General features: G+C 45.2%; 2 protein-coding genes across 2 annotated transcripts in view; both read right to left on the bottom strand.

Annotated features, from left to right (window-relative positions):
- The window catches only part of LOC141117048 (NACHT, LRR and PYD domains-containing protein 10-like), a 179,635-nt gene extending 166,558 nt beyond the window's left edge, over window positions 1-13,077 (bottom strand). Inside the window, exons 1-2 of the mRNA XM_073609632.1 lie at window positions 12,941-13,077; window positions 3,308-3,363 (exon numbers count right to left, since the gene is read on the bottom strand). Of these exons, the coding sequence (XP_073465733.1) occupies window positions 3,308-3,363; window positions 12,941-13,077 (193 nt within the window). The remainder of the gene's footprint in view (window positions 1-3,307; window positions 3,364-12,940) is intronic.
- Window positions 1-19,703, bottom strand: part of LOC141117581 (uncharacterized) — a 1,161,887-nt gene that overhangs the window by 353,432 nt on the left and 788,752 nt on the right. The window lies entirely within an intron of this gene.

The raw sequence follows: 19,703 nt of genomic DNA, 5'->3' as shown, positions 1-19,703 counted from the left end.
CTTTCTGATAGCTCGAAAAGAAGTTTGGTGGTAGATGGATCGGTACAGATTGAATTAAGTAGAGAATGCGCGGGAGGATGATCATTTTGATTAGAGCTGAACGGCCAAACCAAGAAACATTCAATCCCATCCAGTCTCTCAGGTGTTTTTGGGCCTTGAGGAGGGCATTGTGAAAATTTTTCATATATAGATCTGACAGGCTGGATGGGATCTGAATACCAAGGTATGTGATCGCCTCCCTCTCCCATCGGAAAGGAAAGGAATCTTGGCAATGGGTTCTTGCGGAGGGAGGGATACATTTAAGGCATGTGATTTTGCATGATTGATTTTGAGGTTGGATAGTATACCGAAGGTATCAATATCTTTGAGGAGGTTGGGCAGAGAGGTTCGGGGAGATTTTTTTAAAAATTGTAGTTTTTATTGAATTTTTCAAAAGAGAAAACGTTACGGATTGTACAAATAACTGAATTGTAACAGATAATATAAAAGGTACAAATAGAAGTGTCCATGTATACAGGTCACAGGGGTGAACCGTATGTCATATCAGAAGGTATGAGCAACTCGTAGGTAGTATCATTAGACAACAGAGGTCAAATATGAAGACAAAAGTAGTTTTATGGTATAGAAATAAGAGCGGGGGAATAAAAAGGGTACCAATCTGCACATAGAATACAGACCTCAGGGAAGTAGTTTATGAAGTACTGGTTGGCAAATGTGTTCCATAATCCGAGCGATCCCAAAGTTTCCAAATCTTATTAAATAGGAGAATGGTATCATGCACTGAGGCCGTCAAGTATTCCATCATCCTAATCTCTGCTACCAATTGTAAAAATCTAGACCATGGAGGGGGTGTTTCAGACAGCCAACACAATGGAATGAGCCTTTTGGCAGCTAGGAGGATGTATGAAATCAGCCTATTGACTTTTTTGGTAATACCAGAAAAAAGGAAGGCCTAAAAGATAATTTAGGGGATCAAGTGGAAGGGACACATCCGCCACCCTTTGTATTAGTAGGATCACTTCATGCCAGAAGGGCTGGATTATAGAACATTGCCAGAAAATGTGAAATAAAGAGCCAACATCAGTCCCACAATGCCAGCAATGTGCTGGAATTGAGGGGTCATATTTGTGAAGAACTTCAGGGGTTTTAAACCAAAACATGAGAATCTTAATGGACGTTTCCCTCTGAAGTACACATTTTGAGGACTTAAAAGTGGAAGACCATATCCTATCCCACGACTGGATGCTAATAGGTCTGCCTATCAAATGAGTCCATCTCCTCATATATAAGTGGGTAGTCTCAGAGATAGGGGTTGACTCATGGAGGATATAGTATATAGATGATATTAGGTGTATTTGATGGGGTCCCTGAGAGCACAGATACTCAAAGGGGGTGGGTATATCTAGAGTCAGGGTTGGGGATTGGGAATGAAAGAAATGTCTGATCTGTAGGTAGAAATGGAAGAGGTGAGAAGGAATTTCATATTTCTCATGCAGAGTATCAAAAGTGTGCAGTCTGCGTGAGATTTGGTGGACTAAATTCAGAAGTTGAAACAGGGAAGCATTTATCCAAGAGAAGATCCTACCCAGGGACATGCTATCTGGTAGGGCCCTTTCACACTGGGGTGGTTTGCAGGCGCTATTGCACTAATAAGAGCACCTGAAAACCGGCCAGAAACTGCCGCTGCTGTCTCTCCACTGAGGGCTTTCACACTGGAGCGGTGCGCTAGCAGGACAGGAAAAAAAGTCCTGCTAGCAGCATCTTTGGAGCGGTGAGGGAGCGGAGTGTATACCACTCCTTCACTGCTCCTGCCCATTGAAATCAATGGGACAGCGCGGCTATACCGCTGGCGGTGGTTTTTAATCCTTTCTCGGCTGCTAGCGGGGGGTAAAACAGCCCCGCTAGAAGCCGAATACCGACGGTAAAGCGCCACTTACAATAGCGGCGCTTTACCGCCGACGCCGCCCCCGCTCCAGTGTGAAAGGAGTCGTATAGAAGGATCGAAGAGTACATTTATGAGGGGAGGGCATGGAGAGATAAGAGTGAAGGTTTTGAGGCATTTGCGCCAAATGGCTAAGGTGAAGTTAATTGGGGAAGTACATTGACGCCTGTTGATAGAATCCATGAAGGGAGAGAGAGTCCAGGCTAGAGAGCCTGGATGGACCGGATATAAAACTCCCTTCCCGATGGCCGACCAGTGATTAGGTGCATGTAGGGAGGACCAGGAGACAATGACCCTTATATGTGAGGCGTAGTAATATTTAACAATATCCGGTGCACCCATTCCCCCCTGGATCTTTTAGCAAAAACCACTGAACTTGCTATGCGGTGAGCCTTACCATTCCATATGAATTTTAGAAAACCCCTCTGGATTGTTTTAAGTTGAGGAAGGGGGATCACAACAGGTAGTTTTTCAAAATGGTAAAGTAACCTAGGTAGAATGGACATTTTCAGAACGTTAATCCTGCCTAAAAGGGATAGGGGAAGTTTTGTTCAGTTTTGTAGTGACTTGTTGATGTCCAGGATCAGGGAGGGATAGTTCACAGAATATAGAGAAGCGTAAGAGGGGGTCAGGAGAACACCCAAGTACTTGAGGGAAGTAGTACACCACCTGAAAGGATAGGATTCCTTGAGCTGGGATAACAAAGAGGGTGGGATGTGTATTGGAAAGCGCCTCAGTTTTGTAGCCCGAGATGGCACCAAAAAAAGAGAGTAAATTGTGTAGCGAGACAAGGGATAACAGAGGGTTAGTGATAGTAGTATATCATCTGCAAAGAGTGAACGTTTGTACCCCCCATATCGCATCACCCCCCCACGAATGGCCGGGTGTATACGGATGGACTCGGCCAGGGGCTCCAAACATAAAATAAAAAGTAGTAGTGATAAGGGACAACCCTGCCAAGTCCCTATTGTCATGGGGAAGCCAGGCGACAGGAAAGAGGACATCTGTACTTGGGCTGTGACTTTTGAGTATAGAGCCTCTAGTGCCTTTAGAAAAGGACCCCTAAAGCCATACGCACTTAAGGTAGAGAACATATAAGGCCAACTCAGTCTGTCAAATGCTTTTTATGTGTCTAGACTCAAAACAAGAGCCTGGCGTGAGGACCTGTCAAGGAGATCACTTAAGTCTATGGTACGGCGGGTGTTATCTACAGCATATCTGCTGGGGACAAAGCCCACTTGATCTCTATTGATCAATTTAGGAATAAGTCCAGACAACCTGGATGCAAGGATTTTTGTAACTATTTTGTAGTCTGAGTTTAAGAGGGTTATGGGCCTGTAATTATCTGGAATAGAGGGTCCTTACCAGGTTTTGGGATAACAGAAATGTAGGAATGGGAGAATTGGGGTGCGGGGGTTGACCTTTGAGAAGAGAGTCATAAAGAGTTAGCATATGGGGAGATAGTATGTCGAGGAAGGTTTTATAATAGAAATAGGGTAACCCATCAGGACCAGGTGATTTATGTAACGGAAGAGCTTTAATTATAGTTAGGAGTTCTTCTGCAGTTATAGCTGAGTTTAAGCTAGCTAAGTCTGATGAGGACAGTTTCGGGAGCTTTAGATTGGAAAAGAATTCCTCAAATCTTTCCTGGGTGAAATTAAAATTGTCGGGGGGTCAAACAATTGTATAGTTTGTGATAAAATTTACCAAAAATTTTTGAAATCTCTTGGGGGCAATTGGTTTTGGTTCCATCATCTAGGAAAAGGAAGTCAGGGAATGAGTTAAAGGGGCATGGGCGCAGTGTGTTGACTAGTATATTATGGGGCTTGTTAGAATACTCATAAAATTTTTGTTTTGACCAAAGTAGGGATTTAGCTGCTCTTCCGAGCTAAACTGATTTGATTTGTGGGAGGTAACCCTACACAGTTTCGACACTGTGGGACTGAACAACAGCTGCCATTCAGCAGTTGTCAGGGCCTCTGAGAGAGACTCCAAGTCTATTTCTGTCTTTTTTCAGATGTGAACTCTCTGCTATGCACTCACCACGAAAAACAGCCTTGTGGGCCTCCCACAGCGTAGAAACATCCAGTACAGATCCTGCATTAAGCTGGAAAAATTCTTTTAGACCTGTTGCCAATTTATTGCGTGAAACTTCACATTGTAGAAGGTGATCATTGAGCTTCCAGTGACATGACCTAGTGTAGGTCTGGGAAAGTGGAAGGTCTAGCATAATGGGAGTGTGATCCGACCATGTAATAGGGAGTATGTCAGATTCAGTAACATAAGGGATGAGTGGGGCAGAGATAAAGAAGTGATCAAGGCAAAAGTATATTTTATGAGCCATAGAATAGAATGTGAATTGCTTAGCAGGTAGGTGTTTGATCCTCCATGAGTCAAAGAGTTGTTGGGTTCTAATACATTTACAAAATGAACTAGCTTGGGATGAAAGTTTCCTTGAGGGAGTATCTTTAAACAGAGTTTGTCTATCTCTAGTTGGGGACATGACCAGATTGAAATCCCCCCCAACAATCATGAAGGGTTGAGAGTGGTATTGAGGGGAGTCAAAAAGTTTATTGAGGAAATCAATCTGGCCAGTATTGGGAGCATATAGATTGACTAGAGTGAAGGAGGAGTTCATATATTCACAATCAAGGATGAGAAATCTCCCATGAGGATCTGCATGGGTACCGTTAACCTTAATGGGACATGATTTCCGAATCAGACATGAATTACTGAATCTTGCCTGTGGAGTCAGAGGCGAGGTAGGAGGTGGGGAAAAATTTTGAGTGAGCCTCCTGCATGAAAATGTGTCTCTTGGATCATTATCACATCTGCTCCTGAGGATCTGAACTCCTTCAGAGCTATCCAACGCTTATGACTGGAGGCCAGACCCTTTACATTATATGACATGATCCTTAATGCCATATGTTTGGTATTTTCATAAAGGCCCGTGTGATACTAAAAAACGTAGGAGAGAACAGTACATAGAAGACATGGGTGTAGGGTGGGGTAGGGTCACAGTTGTACAAATTAACCCCTTGGTACCTATACGATAACAAATATACCATGTAGAAAAAAAACGCATAAATAAATATAAAAAAAAAATACAAATAGAACAAATTCATGAATACACGACAACAGCAGAAAAAAAAAGAAAACCGGTGGTTGAGTGCCTGAGGCATGACCATATCTCAGGGGGCCCTGAAGAACTTCAGAGGCCAGGTAGGGACACATGAGGACCTCCATCAGGGGATTCCAAAGAGAGAGGGAGGAGATCCACCTACTCTCCTTATGAACATGGCAGTAGCTGTAAAAGTCAGACAGGATAGATCCTGATATAACAAAAATAAAGTCTGCACAGAGCAAGAACAAAAAAAAAAACAAAAAAAAAAAAAAAACAGGAGTAACTGTCAATACAATGATGTGGTAATGACCGTAACAGTGAAACCCCATGGGATGGGAAAATGTTACCCCAGGTAAAATGCGGGGTAACTTATAAACCTTTAGTCCAGAGCACTGAACTGTGTTTCTCTTGGACTACGGAAAAAATCAAAGACAATTTTGAGCCCAACAGTACTATGTGAAGGCATCAAGGAGGTTGCTTGGAGGTTCGTGGACGTTGAGGTGTGGATAGTTGTTTCTTCGATCGACTCCTCACCAGGGTCCATAGATGACTGGGAGTCATGGGAAATGGACGAGCTTGGGCATGAGGAGGTAGTAGGTCTTCCTCAGGCATAGGGAAGAGACCGAGGCTTTTTATGAAAGCTTCTCCTTCTTGAAGGTCACAGAGACTGTGTTGCACGCCATCTTTGGATACAATGAGGCGAAAGGGAAAGCCCCAATATTGTGGGACTTGATGATGTTGCAGATGAGATGTGATTGTGCATAGGTTCCTCCGTTTTGCAAGGGTGATAGGAGAGAGGTCACTGAAGATCTGTAATTTTGCCCCTTTATACACAAGCTGAGATTTGTTTTGAGTGGCTAGGGTTAGTGCCTCTTTACTCTCATAATAGTGAAACCTCACAATAACATTTCTGGGTCTAGCCCCAGCCGGAGGTTTTGGGTCCAGAGAGCGGTGGGCCCTGTCCATCCAGGATAGCTGGGGTGAGGATCACTTGTGGAGGAGAGGGAGTGGATGCCGGGCTCTGGGTGATAGGTGACGGATGATTTTCAGCATTGTCCGCCCCCAGGAGCAGGTCCATTGAAGCAAAGGGATCCGCGGGAGAAATCAAGGCCGCGGATTGTGGCCTAGTAATGTACGCCCCATGTGAGTTCCAGTGCGCGGCCCAAACAGCGGGTTATAGTGCTTCTGCTGCTGGCTGATTTTTCCCATGGGGTGCCCAATGAGTGTAGTGATTGTTTAGGCTTACCCCCGGCGCTGTATGTGGCTAATGTAGCTGTTCGGAGGTCTCAGGAGGGTTGACGGAGCCGGAGCTCACTCAGAAGACGTCCTCCATGTTAGAAGCTGCACATGCGCCCCGTCGGGGAGATTTTAAGGAGAGCAAAATATCATCAACAAAAGCTGTGACCTTGTATTCCATATTTTTCATGCTCACTCCCTGTATGTTGGAGTTGTTTCGTAGCCTGTTGAGGAAGGCTTCGAGAGTTAGTACGTATATTAGGTGAGATAGGGGGCAGCCTTGGCTTGTACCTTTAGAAATGGAGAAGGCGTTCGACAGGTGGCCATTGACCCTCATGGCCATGGTGGGACAGGAATACAGGGACATTATATGCATTAGCATGCGAGTCTCAAGGCCCAAGGCCACGAGTACTTTGCGCATGTAGTCCCAAGCCACTCGCCTTCTCCGCATCCAGGGAAAGAAGAAAACCTTGAGATTTTGAGGATGTCAGCCAATGGTGAATGTTTAGCGTACATATGGTATTGTCCCTGGCCTCCCTACCAGGGACGAATCCCACTTGATCTGTGTAAACAATGCCAGGCAACAGGGGGAGCAGCCTATTAGCTAGTATCTTCAGGTAAAGCTTGATGTCTATGTTTAGGAGGGAGATTGGTCTATAGCTAGCTACTTGGGTGGGGTCTTTCCCTTCCTTAGGGATAACAGATATATGTGCGGACAGCATTCTACCTAGTAATATAAGGGGGTCTGATAGTGCGTTAAAGGTAGAGAGAAGTTTAGGAGAGAGAACATCAGCAAATGATTTGTAATACTGGAGGGTAAAGCCGTCCAGGCCTGGGCTCTTACACGTTTTCATTTGCTTAATAACAATCTCCAATTCTTCTCCCGAGAGAGGGCCCTCCATCTCTTGAACCTGTTGGGGAGTTAATGCTTTTGGGCTGTATTGGGATAGAAATTCTCTATGTTTCTAATTCTAATGTTTTTAATGTGTGTTACAGCGGGAATCTGTGTTAGGTACCTGGTAGTAGAGCCTGACTGGTAGGAGAAGACCTCTCTTACAACTCTGGTTCAAGAGCCACTGGAGTGGGGACAGTGGTCTTGAAAGCACATCAGGGTAGGAGTGCCTTGGAAGTTGCAGCAGCTGGTACTGTAGTAGGATGGAGATCCTTCAGGGATGGCTGGAACTGCAGAGACAGCTGAGGCAGTAGCAGGTCAGCGACCTAGAGAGTCGGTGGATGCGGAGGTAGCTGCAACTGGAACTGGATGAAACAAGCCAGAAGATACGGCACACACACACTGGATAAAAGCAGCAGAGAGGTCAGACAAGCCGGGTCAAAACGGGTAATCAGGCAGGCAGATACAGCAGGCTAAAGCATGGTCAGATGACAGGCAGAGGTTCGGCAACAGGTATCAAGCAGAAGTCCATAAACAGTCAGTCAAGCCAAGGTCGGGTTAGGAGAGAGCGGGGAGGTCAAACAGGAGCCGGGTCAGTAGGCAGGATCAGCAAACAGATTTCAGATAACAAGGCACAGAGATGCACAAGTGCAGCTGCAATTCTTTTAAAGTCCTCTTGGCACCAAACAGCGCCAAGCGCACGCACGTGCCCGCCGTGCGCGCACACGCACGCGCGTGCCTGAGGGGCACGCTGGTGCACACAGGGAAACAGGCGCTGGTGTTCAAACCGGCCAGAGGCGGTATTTTCCGCAAAATACAAGCGGATGCTTGTACGTAAGTGGTCAATTGTCGCAAGATCTTTTAGAAGGGAAGGATTCAGACGCCAGGTTTTTGTTTTAGTGCAAGTCTCAGGGAAGGAGAGGGTGATCGTGATCGGGTGAAGAAACATAGGTTCTATTGTGGACTGTTGTATATAGGTCTGTTTGAGAGAGGTAGAAATAGTCAATCCTGAAATATTTCTGGTGAGGGGCCGAAAAGAAAGTGTAGTCTTTGACAGAGGGAAACAAAGTACACCAAGCGTCATGTAGGGTAAGTTTCTGGAGTTCAAATTTAATCTGGCAGAGGGCTTTATATGGTAGGATAGAGGTGCCCAAGGAAGAATCAAGAATAGAGTTCAAAGGGACATTAAAGTCACCTCCGAGGAGTACTATTCCCTTCTGAAAAGAGGATAAGAGCTTGCAGGTTTTCCTAAAGAAAGTGACATGATGTTCGTTGGGGCAGTATATGTTTGCCAGTGTTATTGGTTTTGAGGCGTAAGTGCCCTTGAGAAAAATAAACCTGCCCTCAGGGTCAATGAGGGAGTCAACTAAGTGAAAGTCTGCGTGTTTAGACACTTGGATAGACACTACTTTGGTCTTGGACTCAGGGTTAGTGGCATGAAAGGCAGAATGGTATATGTGGTTGGATAGTTTAGGTATAGAATCCGAACGAAAATGAGTTTCTTGCAAATAAATGAAGTGGGCCTTGTGTATCGTAAGGGAGGACATTATTTGGGATCTTTTTTCTGATAGATTGAGGCTTTTTGCATTTAATGTCAGGGAAGGTGAGGCGAGTGACTTACTCTGCATGATGATGTGCAGTTGTGGTATCCAGATGTAGGATGTTGGGTGCCTGAGAAGTGGGTGGTCTGGAGTTGGGGAGGAGGGTCAATTGAGAGGGAGAGGAACCACACGTGAAGCAGGCGATTGGTGTAAGGGGCGGCAAGGAAAGGGGAAATGGAAGAAAATATAGAGTTTGATAGAGGTGATGAGGAAGAGGGTTTTAAAGCAGTAGGGGTGAAAGAATAGAAAGAGCAGTGGGGGATAGCGTAGGGGGGACTGAAAGACGAGATAAAGAAGAACCAGAGGCGATAGTAGGCTGGCTACTCCACCTATAGATGGAAATGCTGGGGGTGTCAGCAGAGTCCAGAAGGACCATTGTATGGGGATGAAAAGAGGGACGAAGACCATAGGGTCTCCGCGAACCGGAGAACCAGAATTAGAGCATTTTTGTAATTGTGTGAAGGGATGTAGTGGGGAGCCGTCTGAACAGGGTAGCATATAACCACTTTTTTATACTTAAAGTTTATTGAATTACAAAGAAAACATACAACTGAATATTCATAGTAGTTTTTCTACAAACAGTTGTGACATTACTTAGGTCTGAATTACATAACATGTTAGTAAGTTGTTGACTAGAACAATACATAGTAGTGACAAAATATCTTAGTGTCCATTCCCCACTCACCCCCATGGGTTCTAACTGTGAGCGGGAAGTGGGCACCAGGCTTGAGTGTATAGAAAAGAAAAAAGAAAACAAGAACATTATAAACCTAAACATAACTGTAATTAACATTAGTAGTTAGCATACCATTAAGTGTCAATATAAATGTCCATGAACTGAGTAAGTTGGATAATGATTCATCCCTCCATTATGCGTTAGCCGAGCGGAACTCGAGGATTTCAGTTGGGGGTATTAATGACTGTTACTGGATCTTGTAGTTGTTAAGCAGACCTGATTGGAAATGTGGAGAACTAGGAAAATGGAGGAGGGGGGCATATAACCACTTTTTATCCAGAACGTAGAACATAACAATGTTAACATTAACAGTATTTCAGCCATCGGCTAGTTTTGCCTTATCTGAATATTTCAACAAATTGCAATTATTCTGGTAAGGCAAAAAGCTCAGTACCTATTAACCAAACAAGAATGTACAGTTGTACGTCAAAGAAAAAAAAAGGGGGGAGAGGGAGGGAGGTGGGGGGGAGAGGGGGAGAGAAAGACGGGGGTTTGGAGGGGAAGGAGGGGATTAGTTGGGGGGTGTGTGAGGAGGGGGAGGATGGGGGGAGAGCATGGGGATGCCTAGGATAGCACAATGCAATGATAGGCTCTTGGTTTCCCCGCCATCCAGGAAGGTCGAGTGCTTAATAAAGGTTTACACGGAGCCTAGGATGTGCTATAAATGTTCTTAGTATTTAGATACATTTAAGATAATATCTTAAGGGGTGCCATAATTGTGTCGGTGTAACCGAGTAAGAGAGTTTAGGGACTAAGAGAGCAAAAGCTCATGTCTTTAAATTTCGTACCTGGGGGGTCTATAGTATGCCTGTAAAGGGGCGCATGTTTCTCGTGTTTAGAACAGTCTGACAGCAAAATGACATTTCAAAGGAAAAAAGTCATTTAAAACTACTCGCGGCTATTAATGAATTGTCGGTCCGACAATACACATAAGAGTTCATTGATAAAAACGGCATGGGATTTCCCCACAGGCGAACCCCGAACCAAAATTTAAAAAAAGTGTGGGGGTCCCCCTAAATTCCATACCAGGCCCTACAGGTCTGGTATGGATATTAAGGGGAACTCCACGCCAAAATTTAGAAAAAAATGGCATGGGGGTCCCCCTCAAAATCCATACCAGACCCTTCAGATGACCCCGCCCCCCTCTGACAACACGGGGAAAGCCACAGAGAAGTCCCGTGAATTCCCCGTGCCTCTAAGGAGGGCGGGGTCACTGGGTGGCCCCGCCCTCCGTTATATAAGAAATGTCAGAAGAAGCGAAGCGTCACATGGCTGAAGACTCCCACTGAGGCAGATCGTGCGGACGGAGCAGAGAACAAGCCTGGAGGAAGATGCGGGACAAGAAGAGCGGAGTAAGAAGAAGATGGAGAAGAAGAAGATGAAGAAGATAGAGGAAGAAGAAGAACACCGAAAGAACACCAGAAGAAAGAAGATGGAAGAAGAAGCCGAAAGAAGAAGAGATTAATAAAGGACTGGTCAAAAATCGTCTCTTGTATTCTTCAAGAATACAAGAGACGGTTTTTGACCAGTCCTTTTTTAATCTCTTCTTCTTTCGGCTTCTTCTTGCATCTTCTTTCTTCTGGTATTCTTTCGGTGTTCTTCATCTTCCTCCATCTTCTTCATCTTCTTCTTCTCCATCTTCTTCTTCCTCCGCTCTTCTTGTCCCGTATCTTCCTCCAGGCTTCTTCTCTGCTCCGTCCACACAATCTTTGTATTCTTTAACCTTTTTGACACTTTTTTGTGAAATGGTAGGGGTACAAATGTACCCCATTACCAATTCACACAGGGGGGGTGGGATCTGGGGGTCCCCTTGTTAAAGGGGGCTTCCAGACTCCGATAAGCCCCCCACCCGCAGACCCCCACAACCACCGGCCAAGGGTTGTGGGGATGAGGCCCTTCTCCCCATCAACATGGGGACAAGGTGCTTTGGGGGGCTACCTCAAAGCACCCTCCCAATGTTGAGTGCATGTGGCCCAGTATGGTTCAGGAGGGGGGGCGCTCTCTCGTCCCCCCTCTTTTCCTGTGGCCTGCCAGGTTGCGTGCTCGGATAAGGGTCTGGTATGAATTTTTGGGGGGACCCCACTCCATTTTTTTTAAATTTTGGCGCTGGGTTCCCCTTAAAATCCATACCAGACCCTTTGGGTCTGGTATGGATTTTGAGGGAGACCCCCACGCCATTTTTTAAAAAATTTTGGCACGGGGTTCCCCTTAATATCCATAACAGACCTGAAGGGCCTGGTATGGAATTTAGGGGGACCCCCACACCTTTTTTTTTTTTTTTAAATTTTAGCGCGGGGTTCACCTTAATATCCATACCAGACCTGAAGAGCCTGGTATGGAATTTAGGGGGACCCCCACGCATTTTTTTTAATTTTGGTTCGGGGTTCCCCTGTAGGAAAATCCCATGCCATTTTTATCAATAAACTTTTATGTGTATTGTCGGACCAACAATTCAATAATAGCCGCGGGTACTTTTAAATGCCTTTTTTTTTTCCTTTGAAATGTCATTTTGCTGTCAAACTGTTCTAAACATGGGAAACATGCGCCCCTTTACAGGCATACTATAGACACCCCCCAGGTATGAAATTTAAAGGAATATTACACTTTTATTGTTTCACTTTAAGCATTATTAAAATCACTGCTCCCGAAAAAATGGCTGTTTTTAAAACTTCTTTTTGCATTGATACATGTCCCCTGGGGCAGGACCCAGGTCCCCAAACATGTTTTTTGACAATACCATGCATATAAGCCTTTAAAATTAGCACTTTTGATTTCTCTCATAGACTTTTAAAGGGTGTTTTGCGGCTTTCGAATTTGCTGTGAACACTCCAAATTGTTCGCTGTTCGGCGAACTGGTGAACAGCCAATGTTCGAGTCAAACTCATGTTCGACTCGAACTCGAAGCTTATCTCTACTCACGAGATATTCCATATCCCTATTACCTGTTAAAGGCACAGAGGTATGCGTACTACGTTATATAAAACTAGTAACACAGACTATTTGTGTCATAGTTGTATAAAAGTATTTTTATCTTCTGCATATAATTTGGCATCAGATGGGCAGACCAATAGTGCCAATTGGTTACGTTACGTATGGACGGCAGGGTTGACATCGTCTAGGAGTAGCGTTTGTGTCAGCATAAGTCTGTTGTTGCTCCCATAATAGTATAGCTGGTGCTGAGAAGGCATCATAGAAGGGTTGTAACCCATGAAGAAGCTAAATTTGCTGTGGGAGAGCAACTTAGAGGCTTGGGGTAAGAGTCAAGTCAATTCAACTCGTGCATTGGGCATGTATTAAAGAGGAGCCTGCAGAGTAGAAGTGTGCTCGCAAAAAAGGCTTGCTATGTCTTGAGTATAGTTCAAAGGGGGCATAGATGTCCTGAGTGAGTGTAAGCAGTGGCTCGGATTACCTCTTAAAGGCGGAACAGGTCACAGCGGAACGTTCTTTAGTGAAGGTCACGGCTTCAGGGCTTGTTTGAATGATGGTTAGGAAAATGTCCCGGACCTCGGTGTAAGTATATGAATTCCAGAGAAGAACTCTCATCATCCTGGCTTTGCAGACTTCTTACTTTCCGGTTCGTTGTAGGCAATAGGTGTAAGTGGCATGGAAATAAGTCTGTGAGGAGAGTTCGCATGAGGACATCCAGGCCTGGGCGGCAGAACAAAACAAACCAAAAGAAAAAAAAAAAAAGGGGGCACGAAAAACAAGAAGGATAAAACTAAGGGGAGGACATGAGGTTAACAGGTGATGGAGGCACTTACATGCATGTATCAGTCCGTGGTTGAATGGAGGGATGGATCTTTAGACCGCAAAGCGATCTCTCCTCATGGATGGTGATGACGGGGAGCCCGGGCTGGTAAAGGTCTTAGCGGGATGAAAGGGCATTCGGTGAGGGCTGGTCTGCCCTTTGTTTGCGGGATCTCTGGCGTTGAGCTTTCGGTGATGGGTTAAGTTAAACCGGGAGCCATGGTTCGGGAGGAAAATAGAAGATGTACCACTCCAGACGTTCTATGCGTGGGAGAACGAGTTGTTCACAAAACATCTGAAGGTCTTCCGGCTTACGAAGCGTCGCAGAGCGCCCTCTGCAGATGCTGACAAGGCAAAGGGGAATTTCCAGCGCTACTGTATGTTCCGAGTGTGAAGCATCTCCAGCAGAGGGCGCATAGCTGTTCTGTTCTGCAGCGTAATCTGTGATAGATCTTGAAAAAGTTTGATCTCCATGCCATTATGGAGGATACGTCCTCTTTCTCTTGCTTTGCGGAGAATTTCTTCTTTCAGTGGAAAATTAACAATACAGCAGATCACATCTCTGGGTGGTTCATTTTCCCGGGGTTGAGGGCGTAAAGCACGATGAGCCCTTTCCATCTCGATAGGAGAGTCTGCAGGGCCGTCAATCAGGTCATTAAAGATTGCACAGATAGTTTGTTAAAGAATTTCTCGTGTCGCCATTCTCAGGGACTCCCCGCACTCTGATGTTGTGCCTTCGACCTCGATTGTCGAAGTCCTTGATATGTCTGTGGAGGTCAAGAAGGTGGTGTAGCAGGGAGTCAAAGGTGTTTAGTACCTGACGTATGGCTGCCGCATGGGTCTGGGTCATCTGCTCCACATCTCCGATCCGGTGTACTGCCGCTTGTATGTCAGAACTGAGGTCTGCGATGGCTGCTGTAAATGTATTTTTGATGTTGGAGGCAACTTTCTCAAGGTTGAATAGGCTAGGAGGTTGAGTGCGGACAGCACTGGGCGTAGCTCCCCCTGCCATCAGGGCACCAGGATCAGTGCTAGGCGAGCTCGGTGTCTGGGCCTGCAGGGCAGCGTGTGCAGACAGTCATTGGGTCCAGAAAAGCTCCGTTATGTTTTTGCTGAGCTGCGTGCGTCAGTAACAGCTCGGGAGGTGGAGGAGCTTTGGGTGGACCTGTTCATGGTGGTTTGGAGGAAATTCGGCAATGTGGGTACCCCACTAGGCTAATCTCGGTCCCCTGGTCGCAGGAGCTAGTGAGTTAAGCTGCCATCTTGGTCTCCATCCATGCCACGCCCCCCCCATAAAAACTATTATAGTGCAAATAAAAAATTTCCAATATATCTGAAGTGCAAATGTGCAAAGAAGAAAATGTCCAAAAGATGTATATATGGAAAGAAACCACAGCAAAAAACAAAAGTTTCTGTGAATGTTGCAAGGAGGGGAAATGGAATCCCAATGCCAGCAGCAATGGTCACATAGGTAAGAAAGATCCACCACCAATTGGGAGGGGGCTTACCAGAGCATGTGGACTTAGTAAGGCTTATGCCCAATGAGGCAACCAGGCAGGAGGTGTAACCACACCAAAAAGGGAAACTTCCATGCCACTCTTTCTAGACTCCAATAGGAGGTGATCTCTTGGTCTTTGTTGCAACTCTGTCTTGTAGTGACTCGATAGATTCAGCAGTAACAGACCAGAAGGCAAGCTATGTTTCTCAGTGAATAACAGTGTATCCAAAAGAAACAGAGAAACTCCACATACTGTAGTGTAAATCAGTAAAGTATTAAAAGGTCAAGAACACTCACATGTCCAAGGATAAAAAGTTTTTTTTTTTCAAATGACACTCTGGGGGGGTGATGATGTCTCCTTAGATGAAACGCGTCAGCCGGGCTCTGATGGTGCCATTGCATTATGCTGAGTGTCATTTGAAAAAAGCACTTTTTATCCTTGGACATGTGAGTGGTCTTGACCTTTTAATACATTTTATACTTTACTGATTTACACTATGTGGAGTTTCTCTGTTTCTTTTGGATACACCGTTACTCACTGAGAAATATAGCTTGCCTTCTGGTCTGTTACTGCTGAATCTATTGAGTCACTACAAGACAGCTTTGCAACAAAGACCGAGAGATCACCTCCTATTGGAGCCTAGCAAGAGTGGCATGGAAGTTTCCTTTTCGGTGTGTTTACACCCCCTGTCTGGTTGACTCATTGGGATAAGTGCATGTCAGGGCTGGGCTCAGCCCTTCCTTCTCTGAGCTGGCCGCTCAGCTGTCCGCTAATTGCCAGCTCCTATCTCTCCACAGTTACTCAGCTGTTGATGATATCCTGCTCGTCAGTCCTGCCTACTTAAGCTGTCCAGTCCAGAGGAGCTCTGCCTTTGCCACATCACAGAAACTATCTACTGGGATCCTGTTCAAGACTTGCTTTGCTGATATCCCTTCTGGCTCCAGATACTGCTTGCTGTTCCACTACATTGATCCCTGACTCCTGGCTTGGCTGACTATCCATTCCGGTTACTGAACTTTGGCTAGGATTTGACTACGTTTGTTCTTTTTACTTTTATTAATAAACAATTGTGATTTAACTGTACTTCTGTCTCGGCCTGATTTCATGGTTTCTGACAGCGCACTCCTGCACCCGGCACATACCTAGGACCATTCCTTCATTTCCATGGGGGGAGTAATCTCTGCCCAACAGGCGCTTCCTAGTCTTGGCCCAGCGTGATGTCACTGACAGGCTGGCCGGGAGGCGGGATGGCAGAGGAACATGGAGTGCTGCCAGCGTTGCGAGTGCGACCTAGAGGAGGAACCAACCAGTGTATCTCACTGTTCACACAAGTAAGCACATGGGCTTCTGCAGATTAATTGATTAACTCTTTGGGGGTGGGGGACTGAAAGAAGATTAATTAATTACTGATGGTATTTCTGTAATATGCAGCATGAAGAGGGTTAATTTACTGCCACTGGTCACTGATGCATTAGTGGCCCCAGTGTAATGCCCTGTACACACAATAGGATTTTCTGACAACAAAATCCATGGATTTTTTCCGAAGGATGTTGGCTCAAACTTGTCTTGTATATACACGGTCACACAAATGTTGTCGGAAATTCTGAACGTCAAGAACGTGGTGATGTACAACACGTACGACGAGCCGAGAAAAATGAAGTTCAATAGCCAGTGCAGCTCCTTCTGCTTGATTCCGAGCATGCGTGGACTTTTGTGTGTCGGACTTGTGTACACACGATCGGAATTTTTGACAACAAGTTTTGTTGTCGGAAAATTTGAGAACCTGCTCTCAAACATTTGTTGGCGGAAATTCTGACAAATGTTCTATGGAGCATACACACGGTCAGACTTTCCGAAAACAAGCTTGTGACGGTAGTCACTTTTGGGCACAGGGTGACTGAGAAAATATATCTTGGATTACTTAAAATGGGACAGTAATATTTATCCACAATATCTCCCAGGATATATGTAAAGACTATTCTTGGTTTGTTTGATTCTGAACTCAACGTTTTAGTTGAGAGAGCTGATCACATTGGCCTCTAGAACTGGGTAGAAGCTGGACAGTCTACACATACTATAGTTGTTGCCTACTAGGCTGAAGAGGGGGGGAGATCACCATTTGTATTGTTAATTGTAATTAGCTCTGGCTATTTGTGAGAAGGTGTCCTGTGTTTATACTAATGTGTGAGGCTCGGTGACAACAATGCTCAGGAGGGCACAGATTCACAACGGCTGCTTTAAGGGATTAGTTAATTAGTTCATGTTAATTCTGTTTCTGGTTACAGTTGTATTGTTAGAGTAATACGAGCAGGAGGGGGGACCTCCTCTTCTACTGTATATAAGACTGTATTCTGGTTCTAATAAAAGAGTCTGATTCCTGTTTGACCCTCCATACAGAGCCTCGTCTCGTACTTGGGGGGAAGAATTATTCGTATGGGTTTCTTGTTCAGCTGATTGGAGGGTTTGGTAGCTGCCTTTGTGTTCGGAAATGGAATGTCCTAAACGGCATTAACCCATTTCATACTCGGGGTGTCGTTACAACTGGTGGCAAGCAGTGGGATGATTCCCACAGCCCAGAAGGACAGCTACAAGAGGACACAGGCCAATGGAAGCACAGTATGAACGGCTAAAGTGATCTACCCTCAAGGACTTACTGGAGAACCGGGGCTGACCGGCCAACAACCGTAAGAAGAGGAAAATTATCGCAGAACTAGTCAAAATGGATAGAGCTGAAAGATCCAACATAACCGAAAGGCCCAGCGTGAGGACAGGACACCCAAAGAGGCAAGTTTTGATCGGGCTGTTAACATAAGACTGGCACATTATGGCCCTAACCCTACAGCGGAGATCGTAGACTGAGTTATAGCGGCTGTGGAGGCAAATTGGCTACAGAAAAGAGGTGCTGCAGATTCAGGAGTCACAGCAGCACCAACTGAAAGGAGAAGGGTACATTTTGCTGCTTTTAAAAATGTCATCGAAACCTAAGGGGAGTTTGATAGTTACCTTGTCGATTTTGAATCGTAATGTGCCCTACACCGGGTGCCCACAGAGGAATGGGTTACCATTTTGTCTGGGAAATTGTCCGGCCGGGCCAGTAAAGCGTTCAGGACCATCCTAGGCGAGGATATTATGAACTATTGGCTGGTAAAAGAAGCACTTTTGGCCAGGTATGCCGTCACACTGGAGGCATACCGGAGGAGGTTCCGAGAGACGAGCAAGCAGACCAGAGACTCATATACCGAGTGGGCATACCGCCTACACCGCATGGCATCCCATTGGGTCGCTGGATGCAAAGCAGTAGCCAGGGAAGTGATGCTGCAGATGTTCCTGCTGGAGCACTTCTTTGACAAGCTGTCCCAAGAAGTCATAGTGTAAGCAGAGAAAAGGAGTATTTAGGACTTTAAATGAGGTGGATGCCTCCATCCCGGTTTCTTGGCACAAGAAGAGGGGAAGAACGGGGCGGGACTTTAAATGAGACATGCAGTCAACAGCGGTGGGTGCAAAAAGCAGTATATTTAATATAGAACATGATAAAAATTCATACAGTGATATACATGATACAATAACAAAATTCATATATATACAAATAGGAACATGAATTGCATGACAGTGTGTAGACCCTTATGCTACATTCACTGAGAAACTTCCTATTAGCTTGAACTTTGTAATGCCAATGCACATGTCCGTACAAATAAAAAATATATGAAGACAAAAAGTCAATAAAAGCATTGCATATACTAGGCTCTACACATTTTCTGAAGTGTATTAATTCACTCATCAGGAGCAGCAATGTCTTTAATCTGAAAGAAAGACAATGAAAAATGTCTAAGTCACTGTCTTAAGGGGGAGGGTACACCAAGGGATAGGATGTATTGAAAGAGTTGCTGTAAGCAGTATTCACGACCACCAAGTGAAAATGCAGTCTCGAGAACTGGAGGCTCCCCAAGGGGTGTCTTGTCCGGGAGCTGTGGCAGGGTGAAATACAAGTGAGCCTGGCAAAAACGGCCCCATGGTCTGAGGAGAGCCGCTCAAACACTGGTGGCTTATGTGGAAAAGGATTGTCAATGATGGATACTTAGTACTTGAAAGGTTTCTAAAATTTTAAAATATAATGAAAAAATATAAATAAATAAATGTATAATATGGTTATCAATAGGCAGCATCTGTACTTGAATAGGAACAGAATGATGCAATTGTAAGCATTTAGCTGCCTAGGTTACCTGATATTCGACCTGAAGTAGCCAGGATGTGCATGTGAAAATAAAGCCGACAGCGTGGACAGAACACCACAGATGGGGCCATTAAGAGAGGCCTGCACGCAAAACCCCGCCTAACGCCACGTGGACGTGTCTAAAGAGGGGACGGCGCCATTGCCAAGACAATGCGTCATTGCCGTGGGCATCAGGGATCCTTCTCAGAGACCGTAGATGGGAAAACATGAGAGCGTCATCACGTTGGTGGTGTTTTCCCATCTACAGTCTCTGAGAGGGATCCCTGACACCCACGCCAATGCTTTTATTGACTTTTTGTCTTCATATATTTTTTATTTGTATGGACATGTGCATTGGCATTACACGCTAATAGGAAGTTTCTCAGTGAATGTAGCATAAGGGTCTACACACTGTCATGCTATTCATGGTCCTATTTGTATATATATGAATTTTGTTATTGTATCATGTATATCACTGTATGAATTTTTATTATGTTCTATATTAAATATACTGCTTTTTGCACCCACCATTGTTGACTGCATGTCTCATTTAAAGTCCCACCCGTTCTTCCCCTCTTCTTGTGCCAGAAGTCATAGTGGGTCCGGGACGGAAAACCTTTCACCTTGCCTGAAGCAGCTCGCCTGGCGGACGAATGCACAGATGCCCGCAAACTGGATAGCCCTGTGGTCAAGACATCAGCTCTGGTGGATTATCG

This window comes from Aquarana catesbeiana, linkage group LG13 (genome assembly GCF_042186555.1).
Source record: "Aquarana catesbeiana isolate 2022-GZ linkage group LG13, ASM4218655v1, whole genome shotgun sequence".
NCBI classification, from domain to species: Eukaryota; Metazoa; Chordata; class Amphibia; order Anura; family Ranidae; genus Aquarana; species Aquarana catesbeiana.
This window is presented reverse-complemented; position numbering and strand designations above follow the sequence as displayed.